Source organism: Neolamprologus multifasciatus, chromosome 9, assembly GCF_963576455.1.
Source record: "Neolamprologus multifasciatus chromosome 9, fNeoMul1.2, whole genome shotgun sequence".
NCBI classification, from domain to species: domain Eukaryota; kingdom Metazoa; phylum Chordata; class Actinopteri; order Cichliformes; family Cichlidae; genus Neolamprologus; species Neolamprologus multifasciatus.
In genome coordinates, this window is record NC_140447.1 from 16867387 (window position 1) to 16890565 (window position 23179).

Sequence of the window (23179 nt, forward strand, 5' to 3'; positions counted from 1 at the left end):
AGCAGTACAAATTTGAACCTACTGTCTTATCATTGTCAGTGCTATCAGAGATGATTATGTCCTCCTAATAAAACAGCCCGAGAACAGGAGCCACAGCTGATCAGTTAGTGTGAAACAGACTGAGGTCAAGGGCTTGATAAGTGTCTTGACTCATAGCTGAAGCACTTTCAGTCTGTCCGCTTGGACGTTCTTTTACAACAACAATCACCTGTTTTTCTTTTTGACAAAGTATTACTCATTAAAGACTGAGGGAATCTTTTCATGAGAAACCCGTAGAGTAAACTTCCCAGTACAGGAGTAATTATTGGCAGCATTCCCCTCCTAACTCACAGTTTCACTTTTCGTTTCAGACCACTGAACCATGTGGGAGGGAGGACGGACATTAAACAGACTAACTCAGGCACCACCACTCAGGTCTGCAAGGATTCAAAGGCTGTCGTCTAGGAGCTGACAACCCCCCGAACCTCTCCTTCAACATACACACTCCCACCCCCACCTCCTATAACCCTGATCCCACATAACCTCCAGCCACCACCCGCAGTCCCCACCCTACCCTCTCTACCCCTCACGATCGCCACTGTATCCTGCAAAACCTGTCAACATGCAATAGGGTGGATGTGCACCGAGAAATGACCGACTAAAACACCATTACCCGAGTCTATGTGAAGACAACGCTATCTTAACACGTTTATTGATGATTTCAGTCAAAATTTAGAGGACAAGATAAATGAATAAATACAATACAAGCTAATGATAAATGCATGGTACTGTGTAAAATCAAGGGAAGTCCAAAGCGATACCCTGCATAGACAATTTTCCCTTTGGATCGATGTTGGTATGGTTAAAACAAATAATGTACATCATGCCATTGAAATACAAAAGAAACACATTAGGGGAGAAAACCAACTTCCATACAGTAGCTTTTCTTTTTTTTTTTCTTCGGGGGTTTTATATTTCCTTTTAATTTTTTATTTTATTTTTTATTTGATCTTATTTGATTTTATCAATCTAACAATGCTTGAGTACTGTATTTAAAATTAACCAATGCCAGTGCTGTGAAAGTTGTAGTTGTTGTCTTCATATATAGTCACCCAGCTTACCTTGTATGCTGACATAAAAAAAGAGTTGATCTATCTATATGGATGTGTATGACTTTGCAAGAGTATCATATTCCAAAAAATAACACAGAAAAGTTTTTTTCATGTGGACAAAAAGGACAAAACTGGTGTTAGCAGTAATCAGTAGAAGTGTTGACCCCCCAGGAGGAAAGGTTGGGTTAACCTTTTCACATCCTGAGGGGGCCTACCTGTTTTAACATGACCCCGCACTGGCATAGCATCACTGGAGCATCACCTGATCAACGGCGGTGAATGGGCCGCCCCATATGTACTTTTTAGGTCATAAAATAGGCCAGTTCTCCTCAACAGTGGCTAGGTTTTTTATTTTTTTGCACACATCCTCCAGTGCCAGTAAGCTTTCAGAATAACTCCAGAGAGGTTTTTTTTGTACGGTCTGCATGAAAAGTTCTCTCCATTCCAGTGATTTTATGTCAGTGGATCGTCCCCCCTTCCTCCCCCCTCCGCCCCACAGTTTTGTCGATCACATCTACACCCATTGTGTGTGTTGTATTGACCCACCAAGGCATCAACTGGGTGCTTTTAATGCCTGCATTCTGGAGTGCAGCTTTTGATTGAAGAGAGCCTGTAGCTCTAACCTGCAGGCTCTCTCTCCCTAAAGGCCACTTTGGATCACTTTGTCCACTGACATTGAGGATGTGTCTTCTTCTTCGCTGTGAGTGCGATATGTAATAAGGCTGTGTCTGTTACTGAAATGCAGTAAAAACACCTCAGTTCATGTGGAAAAAAAACTGCTTCTTTGTCTCTTCTTTCCTTTTTCAAACAGGTGTAAAAAAACAATATCTCAGTGAATGAAAATAATGCCATTTTCTTTCTAAAAAAGCCACTTTTCTTTGGCACATTTTGAAAGGAGACAATGTGAGCTTAGATTAACTGTAGAGCATAGCGATGGCGAATGAACACTTATGGGATGTTACCTGCTGCTATTTAAATGGATTTTCATCAATTTTCCATAAAAACGTCCCCCTTCATACTAAACCAAAGTAAAAGCCGTTCATTTCTTTATCGTGTAGAAAAACTTGTAATTGCGCTTGTTTTTTCTATATTGAGAAATCTCAGGGATTAAATGTGGAGATAAACTATGTTACAGTGACAGGAAGTGGGTGTTTCACATGTGTAGCCCACTATCCCTCAAAGTGGGAGATATGGTCCTGCTGGGGGAGACTGCTGCCATCGGGGAGCGCCATTGGGCCGTCACTCACCAGTCCTGGATGGTATTCACATGAATCCCAGAACCCAAATTTTCTTAGCATTATTATGATTACAATGATTTTAAGTTTTTGGCTGTCAAAATTAGTCATCAGTAAAATGTTGATGTCCAAAATTAACACCCCAAACTGCCCTGCAACAGATTGGCGACCTTTCCAGGGTTTATGTCCCGCCTCTTGCCGTATGGTACCACGGATAGGCTCCAGCCCGCCCACAATGCTGATAAGGACAAGCAGGAGAGAATGGATGGATGGATGAACTCCACAAACTGCTGTTTCTCAGTTACATGAAAAAGTTAGTGAGTCCTCCAGAATTGTCTGTATCCGTGTGTAAGTCACACAAATCCTCCTGTCTAAAAAAGATCTTCCAGTGTGGGATGTTGGTGGATTTTCTTATGACACATTCACATCTGGTCCTTTCTTATTGGATCAGCATCATGGATTTCACTCGGCTGTTCTAAAACACTACTCTTCTCCTACATTTCTTTGGTAGATTTGAATTGATTCCTGAAAATGTAAATCTTTGAGAAATTGAGTAATTTCATAGCTAAATTTTGCACTTGTTGAGGACAAATTTCAGCTGCTTCCTTAATAAGTAACAGTTTAATATCCTGAAGTGTCTTTGAGGGAAACAGCATGTCCACATTGACCGCTTATTTGCCAAAAAGTTCCCAGATGTCATTCACTTTCACTTTACTTTACAAATGAATAACTACAAAATCTCCGCATCATTCCAGCTAGTTAATCTCTACCACAAGCAAACCTACTTCTGTTATTTTTCTTCCTTGTCATGAAGGACACAGTTGTGTGCTCTCCTTGTAGATTATCAGCACAGGGGTGTATTATATCCACCTTATCGATCTCACACTTCTGTTGCCGTTCTGTCACTTTTACTTGCCTCCTTCATGTAACTCCACCACCTGTGCCGTTCTCCAGAAATCCAAGTCTCTGCATCACTAGAACTGCTGTGCTCTCCCCCATTAGAGAAATGGATGAGCGAATGAGACAGTGGCGCTCTAATTCAGCTTCACTGACTAATGGACTCAGCTGGCAGCTACATCTGCTAGCTATTGAGGAGCGCCAAAGCTGTTCACATACATTAGCAGCAGATCTCTGTTCCAGAAGCTTGTTCAGGTAGTGGCGGACCAGCTTGAGGCCATGTTAGACCCAAGATGAATGGCCTCACTTTGAACCAACCAATATGGGAAGTGAGCATCACGTCCCAAAATAGAACAAAATCAATGGGACTGTGAAGCTTGTCTGTGCCATGCAAAAGGAAATGCCAGAGTCATTGATTTTTCTGTCTGAATTATGTCTCATTGACCCCCCCTTCCTGAAGTCCTCCTACTTAACACCAGGATTTAAAAAAAAAGGGAGGGGACTCCTGTAGAAGTTGATGAATGTCCAAGAAACGCTACAAGGCAAAAACCTAATCTTGCATTTTGTGTACTTCACCACTCTATGTAAAGGGTTGTTTCACATACTTACTGAGCGCCACTCAGTCCCAACAGTAGCTGGAAATGGCTGCGCTCGGTGCTGATTGCCTCTGTACACAGAGGGATTGAGACTGTCAGTACAACGCTCCCTCCTATAAGAAGTAATTTGCCACCGAGCAACTTTATCCAGCCCCGATTAGTCACAGCAGAGGAGCGCTGTACAAAGAGGTTCGATAGAAACTCGCAGGGACCGATCAGCAGTGTCTGGAGGACGGCTGTGTTGTCTGTGGCGGACAAAAGGAATCGATTTGCTCTGTGGGGAGATAAGTGTCCGCGATCACACTGATAGCTGTGAGGAGGATTGACGCCAAGACTTGCCATTTTAACAACTTAAGCATTTTTGGACATGACATTGATTAGCTGAGTCCAGACGGGGGGGGGGGAATCAGCGACTGGTAATGAGTTTTATTCAATTGGGTTTTTGTAATCAGATTTTTGTAATCTGTTTATGGGAAATTAGATTCTAATGAACCCTGATCACATTTAAACATGTGTTATTAGTTAGAGTGACGAGAATTATTTGATTTTCATAACTACTATAAAATATGGCTGTTAAAATGTTTAAAAATACTTTTTTTTTAAAAAAAAAAGATAACTCATAGAAAATGCACAGGACCTGCAGTGAGTATGTACTGCAGTGCTCTTTTTGAGTCATTTTACTAATTCTTAACATGAAAGATGCTTAAAGAGAAAAATGTATTTGCAGATTTGTATTATGTCAGTGCTTGGTGGTAATCCAGTACATGAAAAATACAAATGTTTGCTTATTATGAAGTATTTCAGTGTCATTTTGTTTTTTGGTAGCTACTATATTTCGAGATAGTTTAACCCTGCTTAACTCACATTTACAAATGTTTCTAATTTCAGCTCGAAGAAAGTGTGCAAGCCACGTCTACAAGATAACTGCAAGAAATACCAGGGCTTACAACACAGTCGGTTTCTAAAATTGTCTTTGTCTTATCAGTGTTTTCCTCAAGTTTCAGTTAATTCACTGACATAATTCGGAACTGGTAATGTTCTAAAATAGATTTACACAATTTTATAAATAAAAGCAGTCAGTTTTTCCATGCTGGTGTTTGACTTTCTGTAATAAACTGCACCGTCTCTCACTAAAATCCCCCGAGTTGTTGTCAAATACCAAGAATGTGACCTCAAAGGCAACTCCAAGCCTGGTACAAACAACTCAGCAATTTGAACATGTGAATCCAAATGCAGCTCATGGTAATGTGATGCTTTGCTGACACCAATTAGGAAATTTAATTTTTCCCCTCCTCTGGGTAATCAAAAGGTCAGGGTCAGATACATAAACAGCTCCGACAGAAGCGGTAGAGTTTTTGTGGCACCGATGGGTCCTTATTGTTCTTATTCTGACCTTCTGATGCCTTTTCTGTCATTTATGACTTTTAGGTCCTCTTTCCTCTTTAGTGGTTCAGCGTGACACGCCTGACTTTCTGTGACCTTGATTGACTATTTCAGACTGTTGGGTAAGCACAAACAAAAAAAAAAATCACATGCTTGCGTGTGCTGCATATAAGAGTATATTTACTTACAAAGACAAATGATTCTTACCATCTTTAGCCAACACCCATGTCTAAAGGGTGCCTGAGTCACCGTTTGAGGGCAGTGATACCGATACTAGTCGAAAAGAGAAGAAAAGGGCTGGGTGGGTGTCGCTGCAACAATGGAAACTGCACCCAAGAATTCATCAGCATTGCAGAAGATCCTCTTTCCTGTCACTCACTGCAGTAATTCACTGAATTCAAAATAATTTCTTGGTGCTCTGTGCTGAATAATGGTTTGATCTGAGGTTAGAGTGGATAACTACAGTCATCGCTGTGCAATTTATGACTGCAGCTCAGGTCACCAGACTTAGAGGCAGGAATGTGGGTGTAAACACTTCGCTGGAGGTCAGGATGCGAGTTTCCCCTTTTGATCATATTTAGATTTAGAGCATTTGTCCCTTTATTAGATGCAGAGATGAAGTGTGGGAAAACAGGAGTGGAATGACAGCTGTAGGCTGGATGTTGCACTCATGCGGTATGTCAGTATAAGTCAAATGGACAGTCGCGTGCTGACTGGCGGCTAAGAAGACACCGTGTAATAATCTAAATCACTTTATTAATTTAAGTTAGGTAGAGACACTAAACATTGGAACCACATTTGCTCTTCTATGGAGCAGTCTTCAGAAAAATTACAAAAAGAGGCTTATGTCATACTGTCAAAAAAAAAAAAAGGCAAAAAATAAGAGGTAGAGAATTTAGGCTCATCACTGTGACTGAAGGAATGATGCCTATTGGAATGTAGTTGAAATTCAGGGAAATAATAATAATAATAATAATAATAATAATAATAATAATAATAATAAAAAGGGTATATAAAACAGTCATTTATCAAATATGGTGGACACAGTTAGTTGGGGACACTGGGCATTCACAATATTTAAACATATACACTTTAACTGGACGAGGTGGACACTGGGCAGGTGTTAACTTTAGGGGAAAAAAATAATAATGAAAAGCTGTCTTTAATACATTTCCCTCAATCACATCAGTGTTGAAACAGCAGTTTAAAGTGGAGCTTTTTTAAAAAAGAAAAAAAATACAACAATAGGTAACAAATTTACATTATGAACGCATTAAAAAAGAAATTAAAATCATCTGGATTTCTCCCTAAGCAGTACATTCTGAATGTGTCGCGCATGCCAATTCAGCCCAGGACGCCACTCCCTCGTGCGCTTTTCCTGCAGTGACAGGACCGCCGAGGGACACTGCTGAATCCCATTAGATTGGAAATGCTGTGAAGATTAAAGTCCGCTACAATCTGGCTATTGCAACGTTTCATTTGGATTGATATTAATATACGCTATATGCATCTAATGCAAGTACTGAACACAAGAAAAAAAAAGGAGTATAGTTAACTTAAATGGTGGGATTTTTTTTTCTTTCCTGTTACTTTATTTTTGATGGCACGAGCTAAAGATCAGAGCCGGAGAAACTTGTTTCCTGACTGAAAAAGAGCCTCTGTGTGGGGTAGACGGAAACGCTGTGTTAATCCTTTCTACACGGAGAATGCTGGCAGTGTAGAAAAATCAGAAGAAGATAAACAAAAACCATCAGAAATTACAGTGCATGTCTACAAAAATAAAATAAGTGAAAAAAGATTACTGTTTGTACAGTAACATACTGTATATTTCCACAATGACACTAGATAAGGCTGGTGACTACATTACGTAAATAGTTAATTACTGGATATCTTTTTCTGTATGATTTCAAAACTAGTGACACAGTATATAGATGTTGGTTTCTTTAAACAAACTTAAAAAAAAAAAGACAAAAAATAAATCCTTTGTAGTACACAGCTTTCTTTGTTCCAGAGGAACAATATGGTAAACCTTTGCATTTGCTCAATGCAAGTGCACCAGTCTAGATTCAGTCTTTTTTTTTTCTTTTTTTTCCTTCCATCTCCGTCCTCAGTGGTTGTTTCCTCATACTTGCAGGTTTAAATTCCCCTGTTCATATTGCAAACAGCACCCCCTAGATCCCATTCTTTGCCTCATTGTTGTTCATGGCCTCCTTTCTCTGAGCTAGGAAGGGGTACATGCACTTGTCGGCGCCTAGGAACCGGTACATGCACACAATGGCCTCGAAGGGCAGGATGCTGTGGAGACAGGACGGAGATAAGATTAGCGAGACACACTGGATACCCCTGCGCAGTACACTGAAGGCCGATGGAGTGGGCCGGGGGGGTGGAGGGTTAAAACAAAAAAGAGGCAGCTCACCTTTTCATGAAGTTAACCATGTAGACGATGCGAGGCGTGCAGATCATGGGCTGGTCGGTGAGGATGGCCCTCATGGCTTGTTTCACGCAGAACTCTGGCTTCAGAGGAGGGAGAAAGGGTTCGATTTCCTTCCTGAAGGGAAAGAAATCACGGTCATCATTGAGAAAGGAATTCAGGGAAAATGTGCGTCAAATTTAGTTAAACTAATTAAATTTATGAGGAAATACAATTAGGGATGATTGAAGTCATTCAGTAAATTAACGTGGGTGGAAACATGAGAGGAAGTCTGAGAACACTTCAAGGAGCGCTGACAAACTTCAGGAAATCCATGAACATAAGTGATACTGGTACTAAGGATTGCTCCAAAATGGTGGGGCAATAAAGACAGAGCACATGCCAGCTGCTGACTGCACCCATCAAACAAAGTGAGGACTATTAGAGCAGCACGGAGGGCGGAGGGGAGAGGAGGCTAGCCCAGGTGCACCTGTTGGTGAGGTTTTCCCCTGGGAAAACAAAGTAGCCCTCTTTGTTTAAGCAGAGTGTTGACCTAAGGAATATCACTCACTTTATAATAACTGTAACACCACAGATTGTCAGCTGCCGCTTTGAAGTTTTAAAAATGGGTGTTTGAGGCCGTTTAATGAAGTGGAGATTACAGGTGACAAAGTCACTGCAGGTGCACGAAAGCTTATTAAAGAGGACACACTGGCTGCTAACCTTATCCTGCAGCCTTTAAACATCCCTGTGTCGACCAGGTACGGGCACACCAGAGTCATACTGATGCCGTCCTTCTCTGAGGCCTTCAGCTCGTGGCTCAGCGACTCGTGGAACCCGATGGCACCGAACTTGCTGGCACAGTAATCCTGAGGGAATGAAGAGAGAGGAAGAGAGAGCGGGTTAGCTCCGTAAACCCCCTGCCTGCACCCAGGGACTACAGAACACTATGAAACATGCCCCGTGGCCACAGAGGTCTCTCTTTGCTGTTAATGATACATCCTCCACACACAAAAAACAACAAGAACAAAAAAAAAAAAAAAACCCAGAGTGAGTCCGCTGTTCTACGGTTTCATTAGCATTCTTCTCCAATGCTTCAGGAGACTGCGCTGCTTGGCGGGAAGGTTTTGATGTGGTTCGCTGTGGAAATAATCTATTTTTTTTAAAGAAAAAGACCTGGGCAAACACAGATGCATGTCGATAAACAGAAAGAGGACAAAGGGATTGGTCTGTGCCCACATGACAGGCGAAGGCTTTGGTTCTAACTTGCACATCTGAAGTGACATTTCAGGCATTTCCAGGAACCGTAAAAGCGTGACCAAAAAAAAAAGAGTAGGCTTAATTTTTATGGATAAATGCTTAAACAAAAGTCAAATGTTATCCCTACAGACTGTTAGAAATGGATACTGTTCTCAGCTAAGGGAATAAATGAGAGCTCTGTTCCCTGACATATGAAAATGAAACATTCTAGGAGGACCACCGGTTAAATGACCCCCCAGTAAATATTTTATTATGCATTTTAAAAAAAAACTATAGGAAGGAAAACCAAAACCATATCCATTGAAAGCTGCCGTGAACTGAATACTGAGTGAGCACCAAGTTGTTCACAAAGCAGTGATGAAGATGTCTCTGTCCCTCGGGGGAGCTGTCAGCTCATTCTGGCCCTGGGGCCAGAGCCCAATAGGGGCCCCACACCCCCACTGCTGAAGATAGAGGAATCTATAAGAGACTCCCAATGCTCATCTGTGTTCCTAAATTTAACGGGTGGAGGGACAACTAGAGAAAGGGGGCCTAACCTCCCCCCGTCTCAGTGTGCTAGCTGGCATGGACGCCTTTGGGGAACAGCACTGGTTTTGGATGGTGGGAAAGATGGGATGTGCATGTGTTGTTGTGTATGATACTAACCTCCACTCCAGCTGTGCTAAATAAACCCAGGGAGCTGGCAACCGTCACAATGTGGCCATGATTCAGCTCCAGCATCTTGGGGAGAAACGCCTTGGTGGTCTAAAGGGGGGAAGGACAGAAGAGACAGAAGGGCAAAGAGAAAAAAGAGGAAGGTTAGTTCACTTGTGCAGTTTGTCTGTGCCAGAGCCCTTTGATCCTCTCTGCCTTCCCTCTCATCCCCCCCTCCTCTGTTTCTCTCCCTTCTCCATGGTGATGCAGAGAGAGGCGTCTGAATGAGAATTCATAACATGCATAAAAACAGACCGAGCGCTGGAGGTACAGCATTTGAAAATATAAACATAGAACTTCTATCCTTTCCAAGTCAGTTACTGAAGAGGGGAAAGATGAAATGTCGCCCTCTCTGTACAGTCTGTGCTTTTCCCACACAGATCTGGTGCCCGCCGTTGGGCCCTGCACTAAAGAGCTGGTGACAACACCAATCACGGGCCTCCGTTCACTCAACACTTTCAACAATACAGTCCGGCTTCTCATCTACCTACACGGCCTCGCGCCCGGCCGGAGCGCCAGCCAGCAGAACAGTCTACGAGATGAAAGCGTTTCTAACTGGAGCGGTTCCACTGGCGAGTCCGGTGGAGCTAGCGAGGGCGGTGAGAGGAGCAGCACACACAGAGTTAGCCGTTACACTTGATTAACCTATGGATTCATTCCTCATTCTGCCCGTCAGCTGACTTTGGAGTTGCCCTGGACACAGCGTGAGCCAATCAGCAGGTGTGACATGTGACGGCAATGATAGGAACTGACCAATCACTCTCCCACTAGGAGGTCTACAAAAACAACCATCAGGCCTTTTGTTGGGAGCAGAGCTAAATCTATTCCAGTCAGATGTGTGCTGCCATAGTGAAGAACAATGCACGCGTCCTTGAGGACTGTTAAAATGTTACTGAGGCAAGACACACACACACACACACACTAGACTGAGACTTCAAATAGCCTAGTAATTAATAAATAATGATCATCACAAGGGCTACAGCTACAGCCTGCAGTATGTATTGCTTTTCAGCCCAATAACTGGACCTTTCCAAGACATCTTTGGGAAAGAAAGCTGTTTTCTGTGGTTGCTGTTATATTGGTTAGCACTGTAGAGAAACGATTCAGCCTCCTTTATAAACATTTTCCTGGATCGGAGCGCAGAGCCAGTGAGACGAGAGAGCGCGGTACCAGGTAGTACAGCCGTGAAACTTCTGGTAGGGGGAGGACGAGCCTCATTAAAACTGCACCCAGAGATTAACTGCATCGGCCCTACTGACCTGAAGCGTAATCTCCGTTAAGCTTGACATTTGCGTTTAGAGGTCCCTCTCCTTGTTTAGTGAGGTAAATAAAACTGGAAGCAATAACTCACGTTTACAGAGTGGTTTAAAGGAAGGTGACTTCATCGCTTTGGAGTTTATTCTACAGTCAGGTATAACTGATCTGACTCCGTTCCAAACATCTGCACTTTTCCAGGACATAAATTGCTGCAATATTCAACTCATTGAATGATGGGGCCTAAAGAGAGGGAGTGAGAGAACATGAAGCCCGGGCAAAAGCTGAGAAAGACCTCTGCGAGCCAGAATGGCAGTGAAAGAGGGAGGGAGTTGCGTGCAAATGAAGCATTAACTTAAGATATGCCCGTAGCTGATTTGAGCCAGCGTCCCCCCCACCCCACTCCCACAGCAACTTTTAGAGAGTGGGGAATGACTCGATCTGGCACATACATTACTAGCAAAGCCAATACACAAATTCAATTGGACAATTCTGCTGAGTGGTCTGAGGGGAACTGAGAGGAAAGGATGATTTCCTCTGATGGAGGACGGGTCTAAACGTGACCGACCGTCCCATCTCTCCCCACCCGTCCTGCTTCTCATGGCAATCCTGGCATGTGGGTATGACCCCCACTGACCTCTCAGACACAAAATGTGTGAAGGCAACCGGGGGCTCGTGTCTTACATCAGAGCTGCCGTAATTGGGTCTCAACGCTCCCTTGTTCCGCTAAATTACCCGCTGACACAGCCGGGCCTCCTTGGCCTATGTGGGGGTGCCCTGCCCGCTGCACCCCCTAATTGGTGCGTGCCCCCAGGAGCATTTAAGCTACACAAAGCTTCTTGCAGCTGGGGTGTCAGGCTGCATTAGTGCTAGCGCCTGACCAACAGGAATATGAACAAAATATTGGCCTTTGCGTAGGACCAGATGGCCATTTAATTGGGCTGACTTCTCCCTGGACGAGAGAACCAAGTTGGGAGGGAGAAAAAAAAATGCCTGAGCTCCGGAGCTTGTCCGATCCTGTAGTAGATCATGAAATCTGAGTGGGCTGGGCTGACGTTAGTGGTCATCGGGGATGACTGATGCAGATTGTTTATGTTGTATTGACCATACCAAGTGGTAGCCATCCCCTGCGTACAGCTCAAACTCTCAGTTTGGAGAACTGCTCCCTAGAAAACATCAGTGCACAAACATAACCTCAAAGCTCATCTGTAGGCTCAGGTTTTCCCCAAGTATGGTGTTTTATGACTGGTCAATTTGATTTTCTGGACAAATTAGGAGCTGGATAAGGAATTATAATTGTTTTATAGTCACGTTTTAAGCCACGGGATTTATCTGAATAATGAAATCATAATTTAAATTCTGCTTTTGTGGTGGTTCAGGAGGTAGAGTCATCTACCAATCGCAAAGTTGGTGGTTTGATCCTTGATTGCTCCAGTCCAACAGCAAAGTAACCTTGGGTGAGATACTGATCCCCAAGTTGTATAGAAAGCACTTACGCAGAGAGAAAAAGCGATTGTATGACTGAGTGTGACTGGGTGAATGAGGTAAGTTGTATAAAGTGCTTCGAGAATAGTAAAGCACTATATAAGCACCAGTCTATTAACATTTTCCTATAAAAATGTTTTATGTTTTTTTATAAGTTTCTATAAAAAAGTAACGAATATTTTATGAGAACCATTAATGTCACAATAGCTGCTCAGAGTGATAATTCACAGAATCTCATGATCTTCTTTTGTTCTTTATCACTTTTCTTAGTATCCACTTTATTAGTTTAATTCTATTTGAACTGAAAAACAACTTTTTCAAAGAATCAGTCAAGTTTTTTTTGTAATGAAAGGAAAAAGATTCTTTAGTACCATCTTATAAAATCTTTGGACAGAACAAAGAATTTAAAAGAGTTAAAAAAAAAAAAAACCCAAAAAACCAAACAATCATAATTAACACTCTTTCACAGTTATTTTAAGAACTAAACTGCTAAATGGACGGGGGTAATCTTCAGACCAAAACACTAGAAAAATATAATTATCTACAGCCCATGAACAGGTATGTGCGGGAGGAGAACAGTGACACGGCCATGGCTAGCTTCACTGCGGGGTACAGGTGCACTGGGCTTGAGGAGGGGCCCATATAAAACCAGTCAAGTAGGACCCTTCTGCCTGGCTGCCTCCTTTCTCTGGCTACAGCAGGAATGCGGCCTGCGGAACTTGGCTCCTGTCGCCTGGCATCTTGTCAAGCTGATCCACAGACAAGAAACCAATTGTCAGATAAAGTGGGTCAGCAGCAGCTTACCATTACCCTCTCGCCTGTGGATGGGACGGCAGTGCCTTCCTTCCCTTTTTCTTTCCCCTGCTCTTTTCCCGCCGTGTCGCTCCCGAGCGCTCGGTGAGTTCGTGCTGTCGCACAAGAGGTGTAGGATTTCCACGAGAGGGCGGATAGCCGCTTATTGTTCACGAGCCACCTGTTGGATAACCAGCTCAAGATGCTGAGGATCATTTCCTCTCATGTCATTCCACTAAACACACACGCTAATCCTCAAAAACAAACTCTGGTGACACTGGTGGAATGACTGCACAGCCCCTTTCCCAGCATGACTAAGAACCGAGTTGCAAACATCACAAATTGCCAGCTGGACTAATCAAAGCATCGTCAGACAAATTCAAAGTGATGACCCCCCCCCCCCCCCCCCCCCCCCCCCCCCCTCATAAAAAACCTAAAGGGAGGAAGGGACTGAATCATAGCGGTTAGCGTGTGTGTGGCAGAGCCGGATGAACAGCGCTGGCCTCCGTGACTCCCATGCAGCTGCACCCACTGCCTCCAAATCAGGTTGGGAGGAGTCAGAGGGGCCTGTGGAAGGAAGACAGAAGAAGTGTGGGGTCTGAGCCGGGCCTGTTTGGCAGACACCCACGCGACACTACGATTACCATCCGCTTCCTGCTCACAACTCCATCCCTGCCTTATTCCAATACTCTGTCCAACAAATGAGGACTTGCTTATTTTTACACCCAGCTGTGCCATTTGTGGGAAATGCTTTGAACTTGCAGCCATTTGCAGTTGAAATCGTGGCTGTTTAAAAACCGTCCGGGATTATGGAGAGGAGGAAGCTGGGTTTGGAGGGCTTGATATTGCCATTACAGTGTTTTGCCAAACAGTGACACAGAAAAAGCAGAGTACGATGCGTGCCTAAAGAAAACACACACCGGGCCTTTTTACACGCACTGCTGAGACATCAAAATATATTTTAAAAAAAAGAAAAGAAAAGAGAAGCTTGTCAGTGTGAAAAAAATGGCAAGCACACTTGGAAACCTGCTTCTGTAAACTGATCTGAATAGCTGTTCTTGCACTTTTTAAATACAAATTCTCCTTTAACATACCTTTAGGGATAGCATTTTGTAAAACATGTGAAAACACGTGCCTTAACAGGTTTTTAAAGCCGGCCTAAAAGCCTTTCACGATGCGGACATAGACTGAAGTTATTTGTTGAGTCAAAAACCACAAGTAAGCCATTGGAGGTACCTGTTGTTCAGAAAAAAAGGGGAGAAAAAAAATCAAAAATCAAAAGGTTTATATAATACCTGCCACCTGCATGCAGTGACTAACTGCAGCGAGTTTGAAAGGAAAGTGGACAGTTCCCCTGTTAGTTTAATCTCTATTCATCTAGCTTGTGTCATTAATGAACCACATCCTCCATTCTGGCTGTCGCCATTCATTAAGTCCTTCTTTCATCTGCTCCCCCCCTCCGCACACACACACCTCTAAAGAAACCACGCTCACCATAGAATACAGGAAAACACAAACATCTATTTAAAAAAAAAAAAATCTACTACCAAATCACTGGACCCTGATCCTGGATTTAAAGAGCACTGAGATATCCACCAGAATGCTTGAATGGGGCATCCATTAAAGAGGAAATCTGCACAACCTGCGTGAGCGATACCACAAGAGATTTTTCATGCTCGATTAGGTAGCTTGAAGTCACTGTGGTTTCATGGCATGACTGAGAATGCCGTTCTCTGTAAACAACAAATAAAATAAAAAGATAAGAGCCTGGGGCCAACGCCTCAAAAATGAAGATATTCTGGATCACTTGACAATATGTTGTGACAACTAAATTCACGCATGAAGTGGGGAATTCAGAACCAGTCTGCCAGGTGAAAGACTTATTCTCAATCCATGCGGTTTACTCCAAACAAAGCTTATAAGCCAAATTTACACAGTCATTGCTGCTGTTCCACAGGGGGTGGCTATAGTGAAGAAATGCAATCAATTCTCATTAAGGTTGGTCTAAAGGCTCCAAAAGAGTAAACATCCATCTTTAAATTGAATAAAGCTCTTTATTAAATTTCTAATAGCTTTGGGAGTCTGCAACCACAGTCTTCCCACACCCCAAAAACACACAGACACACAAAAAAACCTGTGATAGCTGATTGCACGCTACAGCTTATGCTTATCTAAAGCGCAGCATATTCACTCCATCAAGTCCACGTAGCCTCTCAGATAAGTAGTCACACTGAAAGGCTCGAGGAACGGAGCCAGAGTAAAAATCTGATATGCAACAAATCACCAACTGCCAGCAAAATGTGGTGAGCTGATCTAAGACAGATCCAACCTACGTACAGAACCCCGTTTCCATCACGCACAGTCGGTTTGTGCAGATCTGTGCAGCTGAGGAGATGAGACGGAGCCGCTGACATACCTCTGGGATCATCATCGGCTGTGGCTGCCAAAGCGGAGCAAAGGCAAAGATTTTAAAAAGCCAAACCCGTGACTTTCCTCTGGCAGAATGAAAGCAAGTGAAGCTGAAATCTGAACATGCAAGGCAACTATTTATGGTCATAGTTTCTTAGGCCTGGAGGCACACACACACACACACACACACACACACACACACACACACACACACACACCTTTGATTCTTCAGTTTGGCACAGAGAAGGATAAGATTATGAACAGGCATACGAGTCAGAGCGGAGACATTCCTGTGAACCTGGCATCACAGTAAACACATTCAGCAACACTGTTCTCACTGAAACTTGGGCACACGCATTATAACTTCACAATAACCTCAGAGTCGCCTTATTACAACAGCTTCTACATCGGCTCACCCAGAAGTGTGCGTGACAGTTGACCACCATGGTCCGCTCGATCAGCTCGTCGGGACACTCCAGGAGGTGATGGCCAGAGACGACGCCGGCGTTGTTGATGAGTATGTCCACCTCTCCCACCTCCCGACGCACCTTCTCCGCTGTGGAATACACACTCTCGCGCTTCCCTACATCACACACATAGGTGTAGACCTGCGGCTGGAAAGGTGGGACTTCCTCTACCCCTCCAACAGGTCCTGCAGAGAGAAGGGGGGGGGGGGGGGATAAAAGAGAGGGAAAGCAATAGATGATCAGTGAAAGTGTGTTTAGAAGGTTGATTAAGATTATGAAAGCTAATACAGCAAAATTAGGTGAAACTGTTTAAAAACGTACTGTCTCCATATGGAAGTATCATCCCACTGTTTGGTTATTTAAAATGAAACTTTTGAAAATCTGAGGCTGTGTCCAGTTTAACTGACTCCCTCTGACACACTTTAGTTTATTCACTCTTACACTGATCAGGACTGCAGTGTGTGTTCTTTAAATAACACTCCACCGCCCAGAAAGCCGGCTGCCAGCCTTAAAGCTGCAAATAAAACACTCTTACCGTCTTTGGTTACTGGAGTGTCCAGTTCATGGTAAATCTGGCGCACCATCTCCGCCGTCTCCTCGTTGCTTTGGCTGTTTATGTCCCATAAGACCAGTATCGCTCGTCTCCGGGCGAACTCCTTGGCGAACAGCCGCCCGAGGCCGCTTCCAGCGCCGGTGATCAAGCACACCTGTCCCGCCACGCTTTTCTCCTTTGGCCGCACAATCCACTTGGCTCCGGCAGTTAAAAAAGCCCAGAGCACCTTCAGAATAACTACGAAGAACTCCGCAATTATTATCATCATCTTGACCAAAGCTTTCTATCAATTCAAATAAGCGGCGGAAGACGCGCAGGGGACTGTTTCCTTCTTGCAACCTGTTTGTAGCAGACAGGATCAGGGAAACACCGACAAACTTGGATCACAGGAATAACGGCTTATAGAAATATGGTTTAAAAGACACAAAAAATGCGAAAGAAACTTAGGCGCATGCAGGACAGATGTATGAGTGGAGTGCGAGTTCAGATGCTGCTCGGTAAGAGTCCAGTTGCCACTATAACGCACAGTTGCAGTGAGTTATGAGCAGCTACTATCAAGTGAGCCTCCTACTTCCTCTGCTGCCTCTCCACTCATCTCACTCTGGAGCGCACCTCAGGCGCTATTTATGCTGTTCAGCCATCAACGCTGGACCCAATAGGAGAGGGACTTGAGCGCCTGTCAGAATGAAGGTGATGTAACCTGAAAGATTTTAACACGAATCTCGGACTTTTTTTGTATCCTCAAGGAAGATTAGACATTAAGCTTCCCTCCTGTTTGAAAAGACTGCTTACTTGTGCGTCTCTGTGTGCGTGTTTGCGCGTTTTAGGAAAATCCCAACAATGTAAAGTTTGATAACAAGCTGTTTAAAGATATAATTAATCTTAACAGTTTAAAGCCACGAGCCACAGATCAGGCCGCACTGGACCTGCAAGTCCAGGTCAATGTCCAGCCATACGTGGAGCAAACTAAAATATCATGTTTACAAAGTATTCCCACTTTACGTTATTATTATATGTTACACGTTATTTTTTCTGTTAATCATAAACTACACTTAAAGTTATAAGCCAGCTCAAGACATATCCCAGCTTTGCCTGCAATGATTCCCTGAGATCCCCACGGAGGAAAGTGACGTCGGTCGGTTAGGTAAGCCACGCACCCGGCCAGAAAAGTGATACTTCCACGCGCAAATCGTTACGCGATCACGTTTCTTCCTAATTAATATAGCCTAATTACCCTTTAATTACAATAATAATAATAAACAAAACAGGCGCACACGAATCGTCTCCATTGTGAACACGTTCATTGCCGCTTTGCAGCTCCCCCCACACCTCAGGCTATTGTTTACACCTCTTCCAGGTTGTGCAACCTTTGCCAGCAGCCTCTCACTTGTGCTTGTTTTGTGGGCGTGTCTGAGGAACAAACAGCTGATGGAAGAATCCTTTGTAGATTCTAAGGATAAAACAAATACGTGAAAAACACCTCCGGGGAAATGTCCTCTCCAAATGTAACAATGTGCCCAAAAAGGCAAGAAAATTACAGATAAAAAAGGCACTCTGCTTTTTCAAGAGTATTAAATGATTGATGGGCTCTAACGCTGGCTCGTTTAATACAAGGCAACATTTTTAATATAAAACTACCTGCACTGGAACAGTCAAATTGAGAAGCTGACTAATGGCAAAGCTCCATTTGGGCGACGTTTCACAATTAAATTAAAACTTGTGTCTTGCATTTTGCCTGTAAAATAAAAATAAATAAATGAACAAATAAGTGGCCTTCAATCGAGTCTATATCATTTTATGATTTTTTTCATAACCTCCTGGGACAGAACAGTGTCTGTTATACAGCCTGAAGCAAAGTGCTGGGCGGGAGGTTCAACGCTACAGGCGCTCGCTGATCGTGCTTTGCAAAATGAAGTGTTTGTGCCCTCTGCTGGTCAGATGGCTGCATAACGCCACCTGTAGCACGGAAGTCGGGCAAAGTAGCGTTTAGATTAATTAAAAAACGAAAAGAAAAAAAAGAAACAATATAAAATAATGTATTAAAATAAGGCCAGGTAGTTCTACACCAGAATACGTATTATAACGTTGTCTTACCTTTAAAACGTTTGTTATTACAATAATATTCCTTGCAGCAGTCTTAGAAAATAGTTGTTGACATATTAACCTATAAATTTAAGGAAGCATTTATCCAAGAGCATTATTACAGCGGGTTTTGCTTAACTTTAGTTTTGAATACGTCGCTATAATTTATCCATCAGGCAGTCGGAAGGACGCTCCGCAGAGGTCCTAACGCTTTTATCCCGCACATGCGCAAATGAAAAAGCCTCTTTCTCGGTGATCGCAATGGCGGACGCAGAGTGAGTGTTTCCCTCTGTGTTAAAATCTAATCACATCCAGCATTAAACTAGCCTCTGCTGTTAATTTTACAACGCGAATAAGCTATTTAGTTCATGTATGATAGAATAATAGCAGTATTGTTACAGATGGTGATTATTACTGTTGTTAAGGGTACTTTATAATAACTGAGTCCATATAGCCGAGTTCAACATGGCTGTCTCTTTAGCATCTGTGGATTTTACAAGTGTCCAGTTCTTGTGGTTAAAAAATTAGAACTAAAATAATAGTCAGCTATTTCTGCAACCTTTGAGTTTATGCTGTTAAACCTCTCAAGTCTCGAAAGCTATTGTATGAAGTAGTATTTACCTGTGTGGAAGCCGGCAAGTGACAGACTGGCGAGCTAGCAGCCCCCATGATTCAGTCATCGTTTCTGTTGAGCGATGTACATGTGTTCAGGTATCTTGCCCCCCATCTCGCCTCGGATTTTTTCCTTACAGCATCTTTTTTTTTTTAACGTTTAAACAGAAAAAAGGTTCCGGCGGTCCCTGAGAGCCTTTTGAAAAGGCGAAAGGCCTACGCGGCCATGAAGGCCATGCGTGTCAAGAAGCTGCTGGCTGAGAAAAAGGTAAAGTGAAGCTTTGTGCAGACAGAAGTATTCCCGTATGGATGGAGATATCGGATAGAGCTTTGAACTGCTTTGTTTTCCCTTTTGCATTCAGGTCCGCAAGGTGACCAGGAAACTGATCTACAAGAGGGCTGAGAAGTACCACAAGGAGTACAGGCAGATGTACAGGCGTGAGATACGTATGGGCCGTATGGCTCGCAAAGTGGGAAACTTCTATGTGCCAGCTGAGCCCAAACTGGCCTTTGTCATCAGGATCAGAGGGTGAGTGATGCGCACTGCTTGGGATTCCTCTGTATCTGGCTTAAAAGAACTGCACAATCAGTTGTAAGGTGTTGTGCAGGCAGTGCAGGCTGCTGGACATCCTCTCATGTGGCATGAGAGGATGTCCAGCAGCTGAGCCTCATACATTACTACGTTGTGTTTAGCTGCTCAGTTGCTTGTTAATTCAGTTGCTATTGAGAAGTCATTTTTATTGAATGATTAAGCCAGTCCTTGTGGATAAATACAGTTGAGTGGTTAATGATGCATGCTCTTTCCCCGACTTATCGACTCTGCTGATACACATTTGTAATAAAAAGCCAATAATGTTCTGAAACCACTCTAAGCAGCTTAATTAGGAAGTTGTACTTTGATGGTAAGTCCAAACCGTAATCACAACATACTTTTTTTTGTTTGTTTTCAGCATCAACGGTGTGAGCCCCAAGGTCCGCAAAGTTCTGCAGCTGCTCCGTCTGCGCCAGATCTTCAATGGTGTCTTTGTCAAGCTGAACAAGGCTTCAATCAACATGCTCAGAATTGCAGAGCCTTACATTGCTTGGGGGTAAGGACTGTGTCACTCTGAAACCTGCTGTTCAGAAATAAGAAGTGATGGTGGGGGGTATTAGCACATCTCTAAATAGGTGATACACTTGGAATGTGGTTAATGATGCTGAACTTTTTTCCCCATCTTATCGACCATGGTGATTACTGACTGAAACTAAGCCAGTTTTGTCTGAAACCACATTCCATAGTGGTAGGTGCCAGTGTGTTGACAAATGTGAGTGTGTTGGCTTCATACTGTAATGATGCAGCCAGAAACTTTTGTAACCTGGCATTTACTACAGTGGTCATTCACTGACACTTGAAATCAACACATTAAAGTACTGTTAAACAGTTTATATAAAAATAAGCCAGTGTCAAACTAAACACAGTAAATGCTTGGCTATATTTCACAAAGCTTTAATGTCTTGATAAAGACCCAATGGAAATGTTGGTGCTCTGTGTGTTTGACATTGCTGTGTGCTGCTGTAATGGAAGAATTTACCTGATCTTCACTACAACAGCCCTGTGGAAGTGTGTGTTACTTGGCACAGGAGTACACTGTAGGTTAGACTTGTAGTGTTTGCTTTTTGGTCACCTTAAGACTTCCATTTTTGTTATTTATATAGCTGGTTGGGATTACTCCTGTCCAGTCATTTATGTCAGTCTTGTTTGGATGTGTCTAAGTGACACTTTTAATGCAGATAACTTGATCTGTATTGGTAGATGCAATATTGTTCCCAATGTTGTATTAGGTTACTGATATTTCTTTATATTATGATGGAGTCCAAGAAACACCATCACCTGCCACTGTGTAATGCTTTGTATTTAACTGTATTTAACTTTGTATTTAGTTGACTTAACATTTTTTGCATGTTGTTGACTGCGTTAATTTGGCACATCTGCATTTGGGAGGAATTGTGTAGATTTAATATTTAAAACTAAACTTTTTCCTTCATAAGATCTTAGCAAAGCAGGATTATGGTGGTTATAACACAGAACAACCCCATAGATGCATTACACAGTGGCACAATATCTTGAAAGAAGCTTCAAAGCTGCAGAAATTTGAATTGTTACCATTCAATCATGCCAATTAGATTAAAACAGGATCCTCAGATTGGTCAGTTGAGTCTTGAGCCTAAATTTGAACTGTCAGGTTTAGTATCCAGGCAATCTGTAACGTTAATGCAATGAGTTTTACTAAATCTGTGGGGAGAATTGCCATTCAGATTGTAGATCATGCTTCTTCCCCAAAACAATGATGTACATAATCTTTTTTTGGCAAATTGTCCACCACTGCTTAGACATGAAAGTGCCAGGTTTGAAGAGATGAAATCTGAGCTCTTAATGTTTTGGGCTTCATATTTTAATATTTTGTAAATGCCACTTAAATTGAACTCATTAGAAGAACTCAAATTACTTAGATTTACTAAACAAGTGTTTTTCAGGTATGCTTGAAATTTAAAGTATCTTTTGAGCTAAATAAAACAAAAATGAGTATTTATAATCCTACTTCTTTATAAATTAACACACATTAACATCATTGATTTGTGCTCCTTTCAAAACTGTAACCTTTGCTTTTTTTCCCCCCCTAGATATCCCAACCTGAAGTCTGTGCGCGAGCTCGTCTACAAACGTGGGTACGGCAAGATCAGGAAACAGCGCATTGCCCTCACAGACAACGCTTTGGTGGAGAAGTCCCTCGGTATGGAAATGTTACAGTGCCGTTGAAAATGTTTGTAGTATACCTTTTAGGTAAATGGTTGGCGGTTGATGTGGTTAATGATGTACACTTTTTTCCCCGTCTTATCGACTTTGGTGAAAAAAAGGTTGAAAACTTTGCCAGTTAAGTCTGAAGCCACATGCCAACCTAACAGGACTTTACCAAAGAGAGATTTGTAGTTGATAATTCTTGGCTTGTACTGTATTTGTTGGTCAGACGTTTTGGAACATGAAATGGAAAGATGAGGCTTGCTTATCAAGCTCGAAGAGTTTTACTTTGTGCCTGAAAAGATTGAAAACATCAGTGCTTCAAATGGCAGCAAGCACATCTGGAAATGAGTCTTGTTGTCTAAATTAAAAGAAGAAAAGCATGAGTTGCTCCAAGCAATTTCATTCTTGGATTACCTCTATTGGTTTAATCAGTCCTTCGCTTTTAAAATTTTGAAATGAAACACTTAAATGCTAAAGCTGGCTCGCAGTTCAATTTATTAAACGCTTTTCATCTGTAGGCAAATATGGCATCATCTGTGTTGAGGACCTCATCCATGAGATTTACACAGTTGGAAAGAACTTCAAGCCCGCCAACAACTTCATGTGGCCCTTCAAGCTGTCGTCCCCACGCGGCGGCATGAACAAGAAGACCACACACTTCGTGGAGGGAGGAGATGCCGGCAACAGGGAGGATCAGATCAACAGACTGATCAGGAGGATGAACTAAAGTCGTGGTGAGTTTCAGTGATATTTTGCAGGTTTTGAAAGTAGACTGATTCGATGTGGTTAATGATGCATATTCTTTTTTCCCCATCTTATCGACTATGGTGAAAACCACTTGTTAATAAGCCAACATTGTCTGAAACCACATCTTTAGTCATTGAGCTTTAAATCACAGACTGGGAGATCTTTCTCTTTGAAAATATATTTAAATCCAAACATGGATACATGTTGAATGCTATCTATTTTTTATTAAAGATGTGTTCCTGAGACTTTATATAACATCAAAATTCTTACCTCATTGTCTTATTTTCTTCCCCCAGGTTTTCAAAAGGACTCAAAATGTACAATAAAAATTTGGAGGAAAAAACCTTCCTGGTCCTGTCATTAATGTGTAAATGTGTTATGAATCATGCAGGTTGTTTGGTATTTAGGTGTGGGTGTGGTTGTGTACATTACTA

The 23179-nt window shown here is 42.6% G+C and overlaps 3 protein-coding genes, 1 long non-coding RNA gene and 3 other non-coding genes across 7 annotated transcripts in view; 5 read left to right on the top strand and 2 right to left on the bottom strand.

Annotated features, from left to right (window-relative positions):
• stau2 (staufen double-stranded RNA binding protein 2) overlaps positions 1 to 6085 on the top strand; it is a 117862-nt gene extending 111777 nt beyond the window's left edge. Inside the window, exon 15 of the mRNA XM_085172090.1 lies at positions 351 to 6085. Within this exon, the coding sequence (XP_085028216.1) occupies positions 351 to 444 (94 nt within the window). The 3' untranslated portion in view covers positions 445 to 6085. The remainder of the gene's footprint in view (positions 1 to 350) is intronic.
• rdh10a (retinol dehydrogenase 10a) lies at positions 883 to 17135 on the bottom strand. The gene is made up of 6 exons (XM_085172082.1): positions 16508 to 17135; positions 15922 to 16157; positions 9518 to 9616; positions 8336 to 8481; positions 7619 to 7750; positions 883 to 7497 (listed from the first exon to the last, which is right to left on the bottom strand). The coding sequence occupies exons 1-6, from the start codon at positions 16791 to 16793 to the stop codon at positions 7374 to 7376; spliced, it is 1023 nt and encodes a 340-aa protein (XP_085028208.1). The 5' UTR covers positions 16794 to 17135; the 3' UTR covers positions 883 to 7373.
• Positions 12720 to 15915, bottom strand: LOC146511332 (uncharacterized). Its single transcript, XR_014875989.1, has 2 exons — positions 15698 to 15915; positions 12720 to 15665 (listed from the first exon to the last, which is right to left on the bottom strand). It is a non-coding gene; the product is annotated as an uncharacterized LOC146511332 (long non-coding RNA).
• A 1662-nt stretch (positions 17136 to 18797) lies between the features above and the next one.
• Positions 18798 to 23157, top strand: rpl7 (ribosomal protein L7). The gene is made up of 7 exons (XM_085172085.1): positions 18798 to 18882; positions 19388 to 19487; positions 19582 to 19748; positions 20170 to 20307; positions 21881 to 21990; positions 22517 to 22732; positions 23042 to 23157. Exons 1-6 carry the CDS (start codon positions 18869 to 18871, stop codon positions 22723 to 22725), a joined length of 738 nt encoding a protein of 245 aa, XP_085028211.1. The 5' UTR covers positions 18798 to 18868; the 3' UTR covers positions 22726 to 22732; positions 23042 to 23157.
• LOC146511334 (small nucleolar SNORD12/SNORD106) lies at positions 20400 to 20491 on the top strand. The gene has a single exon (XR_014876270.1). It is a non-coding gene; the product is annotated as a small nucleolar SNORD12/SNORD106 (small nucleolar RNA).
• On the top strand, positions 22058 to 22150 carry LOC146511335 (small nucleolar SNORD12/SNORD106). Its single transcript, XR_014876272.1, has one exon. It is a non-coding gene; the product is annotated as a small nucleolar SNORD12/SNORD106 (small nucleolar RNA).
• On the top strand, positions 22778 to 22870 carry LOC146511336 (small nucleolar SNORD12/SNORD106). Its single transcript, XR_014876271.1, has one exon. It is a non-coding gene; the product is annotated as a small nucleolar SNORD12/SNORD106 (small nucleolar RNA).
• Positions 23158 to 23179: the final 22 nt, after the last annotated feature.

Coding starts and splice junctions, on each gene's coding strand:
- rdh10a (XM_085172082.1), bottom strand. CDS start 16,793: ATGATGATAATAATTGCGGAGTTCTTCGTAGTTATTCTGAAGGTGCTC. Junction 7,751..8,335: donor TTTAAAGGCTGCAGGATAAG/GTTAGCAGCCAG, acceptor CTTTCCCTTCAG/GAAGGAAATCGAACCCTTTC. Junction 7,498..7,618: donor ATGGTTAACTTCATGAAAAG/GTGAGCTGCCTC, acceptor CTGTCTCCACAG/CATCCTGCCCTTCGAGGCCA.
- rpl7 (XM_085172085.1), top strand. Junction 19,488..19,581: donor AGCTGCTGGCTGAGAAAAAG/GTAAAGTGAAGC, acceptor TTTTGCATTCAG/GTCCGCAAGGTGACCAGGAA. Junction 21,991..22,516: donor TTTGGTGGAGAAGTCCCTCG/GTATGGAAATGT, acceptor TTTCATCTGTAG/GCAAATATGGCATCATCTGT.